The 19,021-nt window shown below is 43.3% G+C and overlaps 1 protein-coding gene across 4 annotated transcripts in view; it reads left to right on the forward strand.

Moving 5' to 3' along the window:
• The window catches only part of MEGF11 (multiple EGF like domains 11), a 358,447-nt gene that overhangs the window by 91,507 nt on the left and 247,919 nt on the right, over window positions 1-19,021 (forward strand). For all 4 annotated transcript variants that reach the window (XM_042856570.2, XM_042856571.2, XM_065559191.1 and 1 more), the window contains exons 2-3: window positions 9,971-10,078; window positions 16,624-16,747. In XM_042856570.2, coding sequence (XP_042712504.2) covers window positions 16,632-16,747 — 116 coding nt within the window. In that variant the 5' untranslated portion in view covers window positions 9,971-10,078; window positions 16,624-16,631. The remainder of the gene's footprint in view (window positions 1-9,970; window positions 10,079-16,623; window positions 16,748-19,021) is intronic.

The raw sequence follows: 19,021 nt of genomic DNA on the forward strand, positions 1-19,021 counted from the left end.
TCTTACCTTGTTACAGCCATTTTTATTTCAGCGTTATTGGGTGGGAAGCAGAGAATAAAAGGTTACTTGGCTGGAAATGCCCAGAGCTTTTACTAATGGTGCCCTATCTAGCAAGAGGACTGTTAGCCTCTCTTTTTTTTTATTGTGGAAGAGGTTAATTAAGTGTAGACACAGTGTATGCTCCTGCCCACAGATTCATAGGTTCCAAGGCCAGAAGGAACTGTTGTGATCTTCTAGTCTGACCTCCTGTATAACATGGGCCATAGCACTTCCCCCCAAACGATTCCTAGAGCAAATTTTTTAGAAAAACATCCACTCTTGATATAAAAATGGTCAGTGATGGAGAATCCAACATAACCCTTCCTTAGTAAATTGTTCCAACTGTTAATTACTCTCACCATTAAAAATGTATGCCTTATTTCCAGTCTGAATTTGTCTAGTGTCAATTTCCAGCCATCGGATCACGTTATACCTTTTGTTAGATTGAAGAGCCCATTACTAAATATTCAAGCTGGAAGGGCATATCAAGTGGGGTCTTGCAGGGATCAGTTCTGGGTCCAATTCTGTTCAGTATCTTCATCAATGATTTTACATAATGGCCTAGAGAATACGCTTTAAAGTTTGCGGACAATGCCAAGCTGGGAGGGAAGTGCTTTGGAGGATAGGATTAAAATTCAAAATGATCTGGAGAAATGGTCTGAAGTAAATAGGATGAAATTCAAGAAGGACAAATGCAAAGTAGTCCACTTAGGAAGGAACAATCAGTTGCACACATACAAAATGGGAAACGACTGCCTAGGAAGGCGCACTGCAGAAAAGGATCTGGGGATCATACTGAATCACAAGCGAAATATGAGTCAACAGTGTAACACTGTTATAAAAAAAGCAAACATCATTCTGGGATGTATTAACAGGAGTGTTGTAAGCAAGACACGAAGTAATTCTTCTGCTCTGCTCGGCATTGATTAGGTGTCTTGAGTATAGTATCCAGTTCTGGGCTCCACATTTCAGAAAAGATGTAGACAAATCGGAGAAAGTCCAGAGAAAAGCAACAGAAGTGAGTAAAGATCTAGAAAACATGGCCTATGAGGGAAGATTGGAAAAAAATGGGTTTGTTTAGTCTGTAGAAGAGAAGACTGAGGGGGGACATAACAGTTTTCAAGTACATAAAAGGTGGTTACAAGGAGGAAGGAGGTAAATTATTTTCCTTAACCTCGGAGGATAGGACAAGAAGCAATGGGCTTAAATTGCAGCAAGGACAGTTTTAGGTTGGACATTAGGAAAACTTCCTAACTGTCAGGGTGGTTAAGCACTGGAATAAATTACTTAGGGAGGATGTGGAATCTCCACCATTGGAGATTTTTAAGAGCAGGTTAGACAAACACCTGTCAGGGATGGTCTAGATAATACTTAGACCTGCTGTGAGTGCAGGGGACTGGACTAGATGACCTCTTGAGGTCCCTTCCAGTCCTATGATTCTATGCTTCATTTATGTGAGGTCATGGAGAGGAAACAGTAGCTTGTATGGAAAATACAGGATTTCCACAGGCCAGGTGTTAAATAAAACAGGCTCACAAGCTTACACTTGAGCTGAACAGTGATTGAGGTTGTGGATCGGTGTCTAGTCAGTGCAAGAGAAGGGCATGCATGTAGTGATCTATTGAAAAACATTCCTTTGTCTGAGGTTCACCTGTCCCCTCTTTTTTTTAGATCTACAAAGACAGGCTTTAGATTTCGTGGGGCAAAAAAGGAACATGTGAGAGCGTACTATTAAGATCTGGACTGCTGTGATTTCCTCCCTGGGACATATCCTCAATCACTTTTTGGCAAGTCACGGGGCTCTTTTTTCCTCTGAGCAGCTAGGCAGATTCCAACTCATGCGTTCTAGCTGGAGAGAGTTCGCTAACACAGAAACTTGGTCAGCCTTACGTTTAGAGTCATAGAACCACAGAGGCAGGCTTTGTTGTGTCCAAACCAGTGGTGGACAACCTCTGGCCTGTCAGGGTAATCCTCTGGCGGGCTGTGAGACAGTTTACATTGACCATCCGCAGGCACAGCTGCCCGCAGCTCTCAGTGGCCACGGTTCGCCGTTCCCGGCCAATGGGAGCTGCGGGAAGTGGCGCGGGCCAGGGGGACATGCTGGCTGCCGCTTCCTGTAGCTCCCATTGGTCGGAAATGGCGAACTGCAGCCATTGGGAGCTGCGGGCGGCCGTGCCTGTGGACGGTCAATGTAAACAAACTGTCTCGCACAAGCTGGGTGAAAATCCGATTTGAGTTTTCCCTCTGAGTGCCAGGTGTTTGAAAGCGAGAGGGGAGAGCCGGCTATGGAGGGGGAAGTAAAAGATCGTACCTCTTATTGTGCCATTCTTGATCAGAGGGAGAGAGAGAGATGTACTTGTTCTCAATTGTGCAGAAAACATTAATATGTATTGGCTCCAAAATCCCCTTGAAAACCAGAGCTCAGCCCACCACTTTTATCTCTATTACAGTGTAACGACTTTGGGAATAACAATAACCGTGTATGACAGCAAATTTAAAAGGGCAAGGCCCGGGAGAGAGATGGATCACAGCCACCTATAGAGGCCAGATAACGAGATCTGCATTTGCCCTTCAATTAATTCCTGTGACCCTTGCGCCATCTGCATTCAAAGACCGAACTGCTAGATCCAAATTCTCTGCTGGTGGAAACGGACACATTGACTTCACCAGAACTGTGTCATTTACACCAGTAGAAAATGTGGCCCTTCTGCATTATATTTAAGGCATTGCAGTCCCTTGGTTCATTATGGGTTTGCTGTGTCTGATGTATTAATGAATGTTCTTCCCCATCCCTGATGACAGATTTTTTTTTGCCTGGTGCTCTGTTACTGTAATCCAGGTGCTTTTACCCTTAATGAACAATTTCCTGGAAAAAAATGAAATAAACAGTAGATAAAATAGGCCAGAGAGGCAGCAGAGTGAAGAGCTTAGCACAGTTATGTGAAATTAAATAGGGGTTGGGGTCACGTTCTCGTTTTGTCTCTCTCTTCATTATTCTAACAGTTCAAAGCCTTGGAACAAATTTTGAAAGTTTAAATGGTGGTTCCTGGAAAGGTGAGGATGCTCTACGGGGCCAACCAACTGCCTGGATCTGCTGGGAAGTCTGGCCAGATCCACCTTTCTCCAGCACAAGGGAGAGCAAAGGAGCAGAAACAATCCCCACACATCATGGAAGCGGAGGACTCGCAACTCCCTCCAAGGCCATGGAAACCCTTCTGTATGAATATGTGATTGGGTCCTGTAGGCATTCAGGGTGTGACTAATGGGGGGTCAGTAGTGAGGTAGTAACTGGGCAGCATATTCCCTTGAAGGGCTCAAAAGCAACTGCAAACAGCTCTGAAAACTAGCACTTCTTTAGCCTTTGCTATCTCCTCCACAGTCCGCCTCCCCTTCGCTGAAAGGGTCGACCTACTCGGCCACTGTGTGGGGCTGGTTGGGGAGCCAGTCGCAAAGAGACGTGTGTACAAGCCATGCTATCAAAGCAAGGTTTGGGCAGATGGAGGAGCAAACTGCCCCATACATCTAGCTGGGGGATTTGAGATGTCTCTTCCCCAGCCTTGGTGGGTTTTGAAACCCTTTCTCTGGGCTTCATCAGTGAGCTGCCATCCCCACCTGGCTGAAAGCATGATCTGGTGACAAGGGCCTGACTAGACTATTCAATGTGTTTTTCCCCACCCAGGGGAGAGGAGCCCTGGGCCTCTGAATTTGGCCTATGTATTTAGCTGTCAGGGTTGTATTAGTTGAGATTTAGGCCTGTTAAGGGGGATGGTCTTTAACTTGCCAGTTGTATTACCTAGGCCTTAAATAACACGTCACCATTTTCTCAAAGTTATGTGGCTGAAACTAAGCATCTGAAGCCACATTTAGGCACCTAATAAGTGGCTTGATTTTCAGAGGTGCTGAGCATAGGAGACACAGGGATTTAAGAGTGCTCAGAACCCCTGAAGATCAGGGCACTTATTTAGGTGCCTAAATATGAATTTAAGCTCCTAACTTCAGGCTTCCAACTTTGACACGGTGGGGCAAATCCCTGTACTCCAATATCTACTGTAGTCCAGGGATCCCCAGTGGGGAGTATAGGGAAGTACAAAGGAATACTATAGCTGGGTAAAACGTGTGTTAGGTAAAATGGGCAATTTTTTTAAGTGCCATCACTACACTTTATTTTCATACCACTGGAAATGTAGAAAGTGATTAAACAACCCTCTCAGACTTAGCAAGAACTTGGCAGATGGTGATTTAAAAAAAAAAAAAAGTGACGTTTCTCTTGGCTGCCCTGCCAATGCCTTAATGGATATGAAGTTGGAAAACTTTGGATTAAGGTTTCTAGAGGCCCAGGGGAAAATTGCATGCTGGAAGAGAAGTCTGACTGCTGCTGTAACTGAGAATACTACAGAGGATAGAGTGCTGGGGAAACAAAGTGATCCGGAGAAGGGGATCAGATAAAGACTTGCTCTGTTGGACCAGTGAGGTTTCTAAGGGTGGAGAAGCAGGAGAAACAGATTGTTTTACATTCCTTCATACACACTAAGGAAACAGTTTTGACCTGTCCGCAGCATTTCATGAAAATCTGAGTTCAGTTTTCAGCGGCTTTGTTTTATTTGGATTACGATCTCAAGAGTTTCTTTGGAGACTAAAAGGCATTAGCAAGCTTTGAAACCAGACTGGAAAAACTGAATCTGGACTCGCGTTGATGTCTCCAGGTTTACAGACCAGACTTCTCCCAGAAACACAGCACTGTTCAGGAATAGAAGAGAGGGGTCTTGGGGTGAAAAATGAGATGTAGCATTGGGATTCAATAGCACTGTTATGGATCAACAGCCATCAATCTAATTTAGTTAATTTGTCACTTGCTCAACTGTTCGTTGTACTTGAGCTTTTTAGTTGTTTGGTTCATTATAATTTCCTCCAAGATAAATGTAGGCAAAAAGAGGTGATAAATAGCAGCAGTGTATTCAAATGAAAATACAGAGGAAACTTTACACTTCCTAACAGAGGCTTCTGCTTGACTTTTGTGCTACGTTAGAATGCTGCTGTATTTGTTCAGTTAAACATATTTGAAGTTGCTTATTTTTCATTCAGTTGTGTCAATGTCACTTGTCACTAATCTTGCCCATAGCAGAAACATACATGGGTTTGTAGTTCAGGCAACATCTACGTACGTAATTTTGCACTGGTATAATTATTTCTGTTAGAGGTGTGATTTTTTTTGTGTGTGTGTTTGTTTTCACCAAAATAATTACACTGGTATGATCTCCTACTGTGGATGCAGTTATACTTGTTTAAAGGTCCCTTATACTAGTATAATGTCTTCCTCTTTCCCCACAAGAAGAGCTATCCTGGAATAAAGCAACTATGTACTGGTATAACTGCATTCACACAATGGGGTACTCCGCTTTAACTATACTAGTATATAGTCAAAGCAATACGACTTTTGTGTATAGACAAGACCTACATGTGTGGTTACCCTAGGCATACTGCAGCCTGGCGGTGGTAGGATGTATGGGATACAAGATCTGTGTTGTTTGAAGTAGCAGGTAAAGCAAGGGTTGCAAGTGTTTTAATGTAACTTTTAAATCTCGCCCTGTATCAGGAATGAGGCGATTGGGTGGCTTTCTAGTGTGAAGGATGCTGGGGACTGTGATTGCTACACTTGATATAAGGCTTACTTGAGGCTATACCTCACTGTGATCATGTAGGGTGAACTTTTCAAAAGTGCTTCAGTTGGAGCAGAGTTAGGCCATTGCTGAGTACTTTTGAAAACCCCATCCTTAGCTACTGCTATTGGTACCTGCAGTGATCGCAGGTTGCCAAAGCAGAGGCCACGCTGAGGTCGGACTAGATTATCACAATGGTCGTTTCTGGTCTTCGAGTCAGGCTGAATCAAGCCCATTCTGCCTAAGCCTATGACAAATAACGCTGTAGTTCTAGTGAGAGAAACCATATAAACTAAAAGAACAAAGGTTCAGTGGTTTGTACGTGTCACTAGAAAGACTCATTACAAGAACAGTTTAATGCTTTGGGTGTGGTTGGCTATTTCATGGACTGATGTAGGTGCCAGCACAATAACACAGTCAGCGCATGGAGTTGTGTCAAACAATGTAATTAAGATTCTTGTCCCTGATACTGTAGAAGCACTAACCAGAGGGGTTTGGGAGGACATAGTCCTGCAGCGGATCAGCTTACTTGCCTTTCACTCTATTTTGAGTCCCAGTTTATAGCATTAAATCACAGGAGGGAATGTACATAAAGCTGTGAGGGTGCCCAGGTACTGTTATCTCTATGGGGTCACTCCTCCCCGCCACACAAGCCGACTCTAGCTGCAAACAGCAGTGCCTGTATAGCTCCACTGTGCAAGGAGATTAAAGTGGGAAGAGGAAGGGACAGTGCCAGGGTTCCCTACACTCTCCACAGCTCCCCGCATGGCAGTGCACAATAGCAGGTGAGAATGGGCTGAGGAGGGGTGAGACCAGAGAATCCACCCAGTGGATTGCCAGACCCATAACATGGGTGCGTTGGGACCATGGAAGACTTCACCAGACACTGGGTGGGCTTGCCAGCTGGTCCATAGCCCACAAGCCTTCTTCCCCTTTGGCGATACCTCTGGGTGTCTGGATTTTGCCCACAGTGCCTGCCAATGTCCCTTTGGAGGAAATTGCTGTTGAAGTGTTTGCCGTGTGTGTGTGTGTTATTTTTCCCCAGTCGAATCCACCATCAGCCTCTGTGTCGAGAATGAACATTCACGTCCCAATGAACTTCACTTTAGAATTATGACTTAAAAGTCCAAACGTTCAAAGACCTGACTGCTCATTTTGTGCCAGTTGTTGATTTCAAGCGCAAAATTACAAGATGTCATTTTATTTAGAACAAAATTAAAATGTTAAGCCTATTTTTTCAAAAATAATCTCTCTGAAAGGGAACCAGCAATTGTCTGCACTTCGGCTGTGGTTCGCTGACATTTTTATGTGCTGTTGATGTAGAGTTTTCATTATAGTTACGCTGGGCTGTCCATGGATTGTAATTACTCAGTTATTTAAGGAAAAGATATTTTTTTTTGTATTTTTAAAATTAGATGGTTAAAGATGTAAAATCACAAGTATTGACCCCAAATGATGTCCCAATTTCCTAACATATTGATCTATGTCTACCTCGTTACCCTAGTGCCCCACAATCTTTAATGTATTTATCCTCCCAACAACCCTGAGATATAGGGTGGTGCTATTAGACCCATGCTCTGGATTGGCACCTAAGGCACAGAGACACTTAGTGACTTGCCCAAGGGCGCACTGCAAGTCTGGGGTAGAGGAGAGATTTGAACACAGATCTTCTTAGTACTAGACTAATGCCCTAACCACTATCCCAACCTTCCTCACACCAAATGGCTTTTGTAGTCCTTAACAAAACCAGTTACATATATTTCTTTTGCTTTCCTTTCTGCTAGATCATTGAAAAAGCGGATGAATAATGGTCTGTATGTGGCACTCTGGCCTCGCTCTCCCTTGAGGGTTTTGGAGAAACTCCATGCATTTCCAAACATCTGCAATAGATTGATGAAACTTCTTCAATTATTGTTCATTCCATGGCATTGGCTTTATCCTGCAGTCCTTTATCCAGCCAAGCTCCCAATGATTTCAATGGAAACTTTCTCAATGAGATCACTACAGACTGCTGAACTAGGCTTTTAGAGCCAGATTTATTGAAGGAATTTAGGTGCCGAATTCCCATTTAAACTAATGGGAGTTGGGCACCTAAATACTGTTTAAATCTGGCCTTTTGATGTCTCTGCAGTATGTCCCATGTATTGCTCTTGGTAACATTTTAAATTGACACTGAAATATTTTACAGGTGAGACGTTCAAAGCTGCTTAATGGATTGGGATGCTCCATTCCCATTAGAAATGGGCATCCTGATCCCCCTGGTCTGTTTTGGAAAACTCAGCTGATATCTGTCAGAAAATGTGCTAAGAGATGACAACTGGGCATCCTTTAAATACAATCAACCCCCCACTCCCCATAGGGTTAGGGGTCCTGTAGGGTTTTCTACAGTCTAAAAGAATCCCTTTAAAAATAGGTCTTGGTAAATGTAATTTCTTCCTTAAATTTTTGAAGAGCAGATTCTGACCCTTGTGAGCACACTGATGTTCCAGGAAGAGTCCTGATGAAGTAGATTCTCCTCAAATTGAGCAAGAGAATCAGGACCTGGCCCTTTACATGGCTTCACCCTCTTTTCTCCCCCCCCCCCCCCGTATTTCTCAATAAATGTGTAAACCCCGTAATCTCCCTTTTCTTTTCTTTCTATTTCCTATTCCACATCAATTATCTAACATGTCACCTGATCCTTGTTTAATTTCGGTTTCATTCCTGCCGTTCACTTTTGCTCCTGCAATAAAACGTTGGCCGAGCACCAGGGGTTCATGGCTCTTGTGTGTAACTTTTTGTGTAGTTGATAGCATGATTTATCCTGAAAACATGTGTTTCCTGTTGTTGCTGGGACATCTCTACGGCTGGAAGGACAGATTTTGTACTTATGTATGAGGAAAGAGCGATTCTGGTGCTAGACACAAGGGCAGACTGCCAATGCTGCTGGCGCTGTCCTCTCCAGAGGGATTGGGAACAAGCTAGCCCTGCACAATGGGGTGTGCGTGTGTGTGTCCGCGCTCTCCTTCCCTTCTGCTCCTGTAGGCCCAATAGGTCCCATTCATGGTTATGCTATGGCTCTTTTATGCTAATTCAGATCTGGTCTAGGTCACCTTGCGCAGGTACCCCCAGGGCATGAATCATATTGGGGCTTTTTGCAGAGATGAGGGACATTCCTGTACCCCAGCTATTTCCAGTGGCTGGACTGCCCCCTTGAGGCCATAGGCGGAAAGCACAAGTTAAGGGAGCCCCAGGGCTGCTCTAAGCCACACCAGGGCCTGGTTGTGACTGCAGGGAATAGGGGAGGAGATGGATTTATGATAGCATTATTTTTGCCTGGTGCCCTGTTACTGTAAGCTAGGTGCTTTTACCTTTAATGAACAAAATTGGAATGGCAATGAATTCCAGAGGTTTCAGCGAAACGTCGATTGTTAGCAGAAATATTTCCTTGCCTATTGTGCCGTGTATTCCTATTAACACCTTAGATAATAAATAGAGGAGTAATTCAGAAATCCAATGCCCAATCCAGCGTTTATACTGATGGCTTTATCATTTGCATTTATCAAAGCTTGGACAATGAGAATCAATTGAGTTGGTTTAAGATAATCTGTGTTTTAATGTTGGGTAACAGACACTTCCAGTAAAAGTTTACCTGTTTTTAAAAACTCTTTTCATGGAAACATTTCTGTGGGTCTTGGCCAAGATTTTCAAACATGGCTAGTGATTTTGAGTTCCCCAAATTTTGGTCGAGACACCTTGAAGCGACTTGATTTTTAGAGTGCTCAGCAATGTCTGAATATCAGCCCTCCTTATGGTGTCTGAAGTTGGTAACCATAAACTTGCTAGTCAGTTTTGAAACCCATGGCCAAGCTTTGTTTCTGTAACCGCCTGTTTTTAACAAGGTCTAGTGTGAAGCCAAGTGTCTGTTCAAGTGGTCCCTTGCTTAAACTATCACAAAACCCTCAGATGGGGAGAAAGGACTGGGTTCTATCTGTAGACAGTAAAATGGTATGATCAACAAACACACAGGCACTTTTTTCATACTTAGCTCAATGGTGTCTGTCTAATTCATTATCTGCCTCAATTGAAATGGATAGTTCTGTTGTGTCTTGCAAAACTGCTCACATACACTTATAAGTAAACACCCCAGTACCTTTTAACCGAGTGCCTATTGATTTCTCCAGTTAGGATATCTGCTTATGTATGCATGTTCCTCCCATTTCTACCTTAAGCCACTTCTGCTCCCTCTCACCACTCTTTATTGACCTGTTTTTGTACCTCTTGACTGTTTGCAGTGCCCAACGAACTTTTGAAGAGCCCAGCTCTGCCAATGCAGTGTGCGTTCCTTAAAGCCCTGATAGTCTGTAGACACAGGATCCAGGAGGAATTTTCAACACACTGAGGTAAGGCAGTGTAACACAGATGCTTCTGCTTTCCTATAGGGTTTTTAGAGGAAGAAATGTCTTTTTGTTCACTGCATTGGATGGAATCTGTGGATGTCTACCTCAAAAACGTAGCTTAGGTTAGTTTCCTGAATCTACATTTAGGCACCTAAGGGGGAGAGTTTCAAAAGCACCCTGGGGATTTAGGAGCATCAAATCCCATTGAAAGGTCACTTGAGTTTTGGGTGCTTTTAAAATCCTCTCCCTTAAAATGCAAGTGTCCTGACTTTCACAGGTACAGGGGAACCCCAAACGCTACTGAAATCAATGGGACCTATGGGTGCCCACCACCTTTGAAAAGGGAATATTTCTGCTACATGTGTGCTCTACTCAGCAGGGGTCCATTGAGTTTTTGTTCCCTCTGCTTGTAGGCCTTGATCCTGCTAGGTGCTGTGTGATCTCAGCTCACGTTACATATACTGAGGGTTGGGGGAAACAATCTGTTTTTATCTGTTTGTGTGACACTTCATTCAATTTAAATGATTATCTGCATCTTTCATTGTCTCTGCAAACCCAACCACGTTTCACCAACAAAGCATTTTGCAAAAGGAACTCTCAGACAAATAAATCAATGGCTTGCCACTTAGTGGGTTTTCTGTAGCTAAGATTAGTGGGTTAACAGTGAGAATGCATTACCATTCTGCTGTGATGAAACCAGTGGAGTGGGTTTCAGGATGAATATTCCTGTGTCAGTACTATAGCTGAGGTCATGAAATTAATTCTAAAAAGAGCCTGGTATTTGAAAATGGCTTTATGTATAACAGACACGTGACCCAATCCGTTGTGATTAACAGAGAGCGACACCATGGAAAAAATTACACCATGAACATTTTGGACAGCAAGGGACCCTATTTTGTCAGATCATGCCTAGCCTTGTGCACCTTCAATTCCCAGAGCAAGCCTCTGGAGCTCCATGTTGGCCAGCCAGTCAGTCATCCCTGATGGCCCACTACTGGCCCACAAAGAACCCACTGATTGGCTGGCTTGTGGGACTGAGCCTTGAGGTGAGAGATTTGGAAAAGCACAAATTGACATTCTCTCCCTGTTGTTCCTCATTCTCCCTGCTTGGTGAGCTGGACCAGACTGGGGTTCTTATCTGTGGCTTTAGGGCTCTGTCTGGTGTCTGATGTAATTGGGATGCTGTTATTAGTGGTGACTGGCAGTAACCCACTGCGTTTCCTGAAGTGCGTGTGCAGCCTGGTGAGATGGCTTCATTTCTACCACCCTGCATGACAAAGGTCACAGCTTTGTCTGCTGTCAGGCTGAGGGCAGGTAGCCTTCACAAGAGGTCAGATTTTGCTCAGGCTTGCATTCAGCACCGAGGCTGGGTCCCAAGCCGGTCCTTGGGCTGAGGAAGTCCAAGGACGTAGCGCCACACTTCCAAAGCACAAGGGGAGATGCAGCACAAGGGCCCATCTGCCTCCACGTCAGACAGAAGAGGGGGGAGAGAGGAATTGCATACTGCAGCAGTCTCCCTCTTCCCTCCAGCAATGCAGGGCTCCCTACAATGCAAGTGCGTCCAACACAGCCGATGGCTTAAGAGCCATGTTACTGCCCTCAGTTGTTAGTGCCTTAAGGCTTGGTCTACACTCACCCCCCAAATCGAACTAAGGTACGCAACTTCAGCTACATGAATAACGTAGCTGAAGTTCGAAGTACCTTAGTTCGATCTTACCTCGGTCCACACGCGGCAGGCAGGCTCCCCCGTCGACTCCGCGGTACTCTTCTCGTCTAGCTGGAGTACCACAGTCGACGGCGAGCACTTCCGGGTTCGACTTATCGCGTCCAGACAAGACGTGATAAGTCGAACCCAGAACTTCGATTGCCAGCTGCCGAACTAGCGGCTGGGTGTAGACATACCCTCAGTCATTCTGCAGGTGGGGAAGGTAGGCCCAGACTTAAAAAGGTATTTAGATGCTTAAAGGTGCAGAGTGGGGTTATAAAAGGGCTTGAAATCAGTGGGACTTAGGTGCTTTTGTAAATCCCACTAGGCACCTAAATACCTTTCAGTCTGGCTCTTAGTCTGTTGTGGGATGGGTTGCCTCATAAGACCTCAAAAAACTCACTTTAGGGGTTGCCAGGTTTTGGCCTGGTGTCTGCTGTAGCTGCAGGGCATTGTCAGACATGCTGGTCTGGGTCAGATGGCCAGGGCTGTGCAGACTTCTACGGACCATGAGAAGTTCCTGCACTTTCTCATTAAGCTCAAGGAGCTGCCAACAGTTAGGAGCCTGGCTGCACTTGCCCTTAGGGGTGTAGACAGTACTCACAGCAATCGATTAGTTATGTCTTTGACCACAATTTTATTAATGTGCTCCTTTCCCTCAGAAAGGTGTCACATCCTCCTTAAGCGGATATCCGCAGCATTAAAGGAGCACAAGAATGTGGCGTATATTATACTGAACAATGAAAATTATAGTTAAAAAGCATAGCATAGGTGTCAAGGCTGCTTCCCCACTTTGAACTTTAGGGTACAAATGTGGGGGCCTGCATGAAAACTTCTAAGCTTAACTACCAGCTTAGATCTGGTCCGCTGCCACCATCCCAAAGCTAATTCCCTTCCCTGGGTAGCCTTGAGAGACCTTCACCAATTCCCTGGTGGATCAAGATCCAACCCCCCTTGGATCTAAAAACCAAGGAGAAATCAATCAGGTTCTTAAAAAGAAGGCTTTTAATTAAAGAAAAAGGTAAAAATCATCTCTGTAAAATCAGGATGGAAAAATAACTTTACAGGGTAATCAAACTTAAAGAGCTCAGAGGACCCTCCTCTAGCCTTAGGTTCAAAGTACAGCAAACAGAGAGAAACACTCTAGCAAAAGGTACATTTATAAGTTGAAAAAACAAAGATAAACTAACACACTTTGCCTGGCTGTTTACTTACAAGTTTGAAATATGAGAGACTTGTTCAGAAAGATTTGGAGAACCTGGATTGATGTCTGGTCCCTCTCAGTCCCAAGAGTGAACAACTTCCCAAACAAAGAGCACAAACAAAAACCTTCCCTCCCTCCCCCAGATTTGAAAGTATCTTGTCCCCTTATTGGTCCTTTGGGTCAGGTGTCAGCCAGGTTACCTGAGCTTCTTAACCCTTTACAGGTAAAAGGATTTTGGAGTCTCTGGCCAGGAGGGATTTTATAGTACTGTACACAGGAGAGCTGTTACCCTTCCCTTTATAGTTATGACAATAGGTCATTGTCTTAGTCCGTTTTGGGTGATCGTTTTTAATATGTGATCCTAATTTTGGAGTTTTATTCTAAATCTTGTAATATAGTTATGACAATAGGTCATTGTCTTAGTCCGTTTTGGGTGATCGTTTTTAATATGTGATCCTAATTTTGGAGTTTTATTCTAAATCTTGTAATATAAACTATCTGGCCTTTGAGAGAGAGAGAGAGAGATTTTCTATCAAATGTGATGAAAGTAAAATATTTCATAAACGTTAGGGTACGAGCCACTCTGGATAAATGAGGGTTCTATTGTATTTGGAAAGTTGCATATTTCTGATCTGTAATCTGATTTAAAAGGTTGGGAAAATTCCTTGCAGAAAGCAGTGTATTTATAAACAAATAATAAAAGAGTATTAAAAAGTTCAGAAAAGTGTTTTGAATCTTTCCTGCAATACATTCTAAAATTACCCCCCCCCCCCCTTGTTCCAAAGGCTATTTTGCATTACAAGTAATGACAATTTAGGTATTTGAGTTAGAAAACCTATTGGCATTTTATCACTTTAGGAATCTAACTGAGCATTAGGAGAGTTACTGGATTTAATGCAGGGCTGCTGTGGGTAGATGAGAAGATTATTCTTCCGTCCTTCGTTAATTTAATGAGAAACACGTACTTTAGTGTTCCTAAGAATCTAACAAACGGGGCAAAAATTGTGTTGATTAAAAATAAGAAATAATTTAAAAAATCCCCTGGATGATTGTCTTTACTTCAGTGGGTTTGCTCTGTACTTCCTTTGAGGGTTTCTTTTGTTTAGAAGTAGTCTTTCCTTTAGAACTCTTTATACAACATTACTTTGTATCAAAGCCAAAGCAAATCTACATGGGGTAAATTGCAACTGATAAAAACAGTGATCACTAGAGCCTGTCCTCTGTTCTTCAGAATTATCCAAATGGTAGCTAATCAGTGCAATATCGTAGGTGCCTCTTTGTAGATATTCTTGTTAAAGAACTGCCCTTATATTACATTGTGCATTACTGTGGCGCATTACGTTTCAAGATGAAATACTGCTCTCTAGGAAGAAATATTAAGCAGCTCTCCGCAAACTTTTAAACACCAGCATGGTTAGGCCTTTATTGCACAAGCCCTTGCAGGTGGGCAGCTGGGAGTTCAATGTTTTCCTCCATGCCCAGGCAGGGTTTGGGGGCGGGTCTGGTTAAACACTCCACACTGAGGAAGTAAGACTGAGTCCTTCTCATCACCAGCTCCCTTCATCTCCTGAGTGCAGGACAGGAGAGTCTTTCCATGGATTTCAGTGAGCTTCGGAGCAGGCTGTGGGTGGGAAATGGGCATGCCTGAATGGACACAGGCTTAAGTGTATTCTTCAGCGTGCTAACGAGCGACTTTGCTACGTGTTCCTCTCTTTATTAGAGCTACTAGACAGGAATCGCTTTGGAGCCTCACAGGAAGGGCCTGATCCCAAGCCCATTGAAATTAATGGGATTCTTTCCATCTTGTTCTCTGGGCTTTGGATCAGGCCCCAATACGGGATCCGCTTTCCCTCTCTTGTTCATTTTACTTTGTGCTTATATGCTCAACGCGACATCAGTGCTGGGCAGGATCAACCCCTTCATGTGGTCTTTATGCCAGTTCCTGCAGTGAGGTAATGTCATGAGAGCCATGTGTTTTGTAGACAGCAGAAGGGAGATCTGTTCTGTTGCTAGGGGAAGCCTGCTGGCAGTGTCTGAGGTTAAGTTATGGAACCATGTTGGTTACAGTGCTATATTAGAGGAGGACATATTTATGTCAAATGCCTGAAATCGAAATTGTAATTTTATTGTTCACTGAGTTTTAATACTTTATTTCCTTAAGAGGCTGCATTGTTGGAGGCAGGGTTGACATATTAGCCCCAAGTTTTCCATCCAGCTGGAGTTCTTGACAGTTGTTTGAGAAGTCTTGATTAGTAGCACCACTCTGGTCTGAAGATCGAAGTATGTAGCCTAGTTGTAAAGAAGAGGTTTGCAAAGCCTTTTTTCCCCAGGCTTGTACGGGTTGAGATAGTTGATTCAAGGAGTGTGAAGAGGTTACAGGGGAGTCTTTGGAGTCGTATCCTACTTTGCTTGTTCATTTTAGTAGTCTCTTTGGAAGCTGTTCTCATGAATAAGATAAGAGGAATTTTGGCTCTAGGTGATTTTCAGTTAACCTCAGTGACCACAACACTGACCAATACAGTGTGTTCAATTTATATTTATAGATCTATGTATATATAGACTAACACTTCTTCAGATACATCTATCCTTATAACATCGATTTAGATGACGAAGAATCCAAACCAAATGAGTTCAGGCATTTCTACTTCATACGTTCAACATGGCTATTATTTATTTCATCATTAGTATGACATGGTGCAATCAGCTGACCTCGGTCACTCCGAATGGACGCCTCTTAATAAAAGCTGAAAAGTGAATTGATTTTCCCTCGGTCATGTAATAAGCCTGTGTCTTTGAGATCTAGCCTACTCTAACACATGTAAATCCCCTTAAAATTAATGGGAGTGGGTTTCACCCATGGGTTGATGGGAGTATAGATTATTTTAATAGCTCAATTATTTACTTTATTTGTGAAAGCAGCCTTAATGATCTTCAGTATCAAAAATGTTCTTGGGAAGAATCATGGGTATTGATATCTTGGGTAGCTTCACCCTCCAATTTAAGCTGAAACCTACTGAAATCTGTTTAGATTCCTAACTTTAGGACATGCCTCTGCACGTAGTAGTGGGCTGATTGCCTTTTTGCAGGTATGAGCCCCACTATTAAGGCTGTGTTGAGATTTGCACTTAAAGCAGAAGTTCGATCCTCTTTGAACATATATGAATAATAAAACGTATCCCTCACGAATTTACAGCAATGGCTCTGATTAGAGGATGAACTTTTTGAGAATTTTTCTGTAAATTAGTTTGAGTTATAAGCATGTTAATATAGTTCCTTTAAGAAATGATTTGGTGAGTCTCATTTCTTTTTTCTCCAGAGCTTTCCAGTAAATACATTCCTGATTGCTCAGATCTGAATATTGACTCGTCTAGATTGTAGCAAAATATAAGGCATAGGCCACTTACTGACTTTATTACGGTGTCAGTATTTTATTAACATTTCTACTGATAAGCCTTTCTGTCCACACCATGATAATAAATAATTGTCCCTTGGAAATATTGTTTGCAGTTCACATTATGAGTGTGAGAAAGGGGATCAAAATGAGTTTGTGCTGAAGTTCAGGCCTAGTGTTGGAAATATTAAGCAGATGTTCTTTCATACTGCTCTGTTAATGAACATTGTTTTGTTCTCTTCATCTAGAAACAAGGATGGTGGTCTGCATACTGTTGTGGTGGATTCTAAAAGTGCTTACCCTGTCTTGCTTGCTGAAAACGACTCTGTCCTTAAATCCAGATGATCCCAATGTTTGTAGTCACTGGGAAAGGTAATGTATAAACAGTGTCTCCTTCGTTTGATAGCCAGTTCAGATTTGTACACTGTAAAGGCAGAAGTATTATCACCAGGAGTCAAATTCTGTCACCACCGCGCACGAACAGACACTGATCTATGCTGCAGAGGCAACACGAGTGAGCACCTGTGTCTGAATTCAGAGCAGCCAAAGTAGTCCGCGCCAGGGATATGCATGAGGGAACATAGTACCATAGTACTTATCTTCTGTTCTGCTCTGGAATGCTCCTTCGGAAGAGGAGCTCTCTCCATGCATTCAGGGTTTGAGTCTGTCTCCCTCTTCTATTGGTGGGTGCAGAGTTCCTGGCCAGTGGCTGAGCACAGTGTTTGGCACTAAGTCTTGATCCTACGTTGGTACAACGTGCAGGTTTGTACTGTGAATTCTGAACTTCTTGGTTTCGCCTGCGGAATTGCCATCAACACCAGTGAAAGTTCTGCATATGAGACGAAGGCGGAATATGCAACACAGCCCCCTAGACTAGAGAGCTCTATGCACTAGAGACCCCAATTGTGAATTAGGAGAATTTTGCTCACAGCACATCTTGTTATAGTGATGTGCTGTCGTCCTATAACTGGATCTGTGCTGGTGGGCTCTTGTGTCTGCATGGAGCCCTTTTGCCTTCAGTGGGGCTCCATATGGATGCTGGGGTCCATTTGCAGAGACCACAGATACTAAAGTTGCTGCACTTTTAGGTTTAACTCATGGAGCTTCCATCCCAGTTACGTGTATTATTCCAGCATAGGAGTGAATGGGGCCCTGACATTTCTCCATAGCTTATACTACAGCAAGCATGGCTCCTGTAACGAGTAAATATGCATATGTAGCACAGTGGCATTTATGAAGTTCATAATGATTTGATTTTTGGAGGTCTTTGTTAGAGCGTGAAGTGGCTTACAGGACAAATGCAGCTGCAAAGAGAAGCATGTTTATGTGCAGAAATGGTGTTTTGCAGTCGTGGTGAGGGGAGATGCATTCAGAGCACAGGAATAAAATATTGATTTTGTGTGAAGAAAGTCAGCAACCTAGAGACCCAGTGAAGGAGAAACAAAAATTAAATAGCAAAATTGATTGGTTGTACTGGCCAAGACGACTTTGTTACTTAGATGTTAATAAATCAACTGAAAAAGATGAAGTTGGTGTAACGCTGGGTAACAAATAAGTTCATATAATAATAATGATTTGTGGATGTTATTGTTATACATTTATAACAAGCAATGTAAATAAAAATCCCACCACCAACAAAAACCTCCAGCAAGTTGTTATACAGAGAACAAAAGTGATTGTCTTGTGGCTGCCCAGGTAGAAGGGAAATATGACCGGTAGATCAATGTATTAAGAGCCCAATCGACTGACTTCAATAGGAGTCAACTCTCCAGGCAAATATTGTGACCTTGTCTGTTATTAAGAGTGCAGTTCTGAAGCCTTTAATCATGTCAGCAGTCCCATTGACTACAATGGGATTGCTTGCATGATTAAGACCACTGATTTAATTAAGGGCTTGCAGGATTTAGCTCATAGGTCCAGGTCCTGCAGTTAGTAAAGATGGTAGGTTTCTGCAGGGAAGATCAGTGCAGGATCAGGGCCTTAGAGTGCAAGATTCTCAGCTTTGTGTTTGCCTGTGTGCAACACGCACACCTAGGGGGCTATGGGTGGAATTTTCTAAAGCATTTAAGTGATCTAGGAGCACTGTATCACAATTAATGAACTGCCTCAGTATTTCCCCTCCCTGTTCCCTTAAGGGCACCCAACTCTAGGCTCCCGATTCCTCAGCTGTCGCCTATCTCGGGTAGAGATCCACGTCTTTTTTTTTTTTTTTTTCTCCCCCCCCCCCCCCCCCCTTCTCACTGGGGTTTTTCCAGGCTGCAAAGTTCCCTGCCTGCAATGAGTTGTCCCCGGCAAGTCAGACTGCCTAAAAAGTCCGCACTTTGCTTTCTCTGCGAAGGCTTATGAACAGCTGGAATTGCCGACGGTTACAAGTTACCACACAGCTCTTTATAAGCAAATACATTTATTCTTAAGGTGAAAGCCTTACAGAGAACATACTGAAAACAATAAAAGAACCTACACACATGTGATAAGCTTACCAGAGATCACCCCGACTCCAACAAGGGCTCTGGTAGGAGTCAGTCCTTCACACCCCACCAATGGTTCTTTCTGTGGTTATAAATTCATAACCGCCTTAGCTCAGACCAGGCACACCCATGAATAGGTTAGTCTTTCCTTTACACAGCTTGGCCTTTAATCTTCAGA

The sequence above is a fragment of the Chrysemys picta genome, chromosome 10 (genome assembly GCF_011386835.1).
Source record: "Chrysemys picta bellii isolate R12L10 chromosome 10, ASM1138683v2, whole genome shotgun sequence".
NCBI classification, from domain to species: domain Eukaryota; kingdom Metazoa; phylum Chordata; order Testudines; family Emydidae; genus Chrysemys; species Chrysemys picta.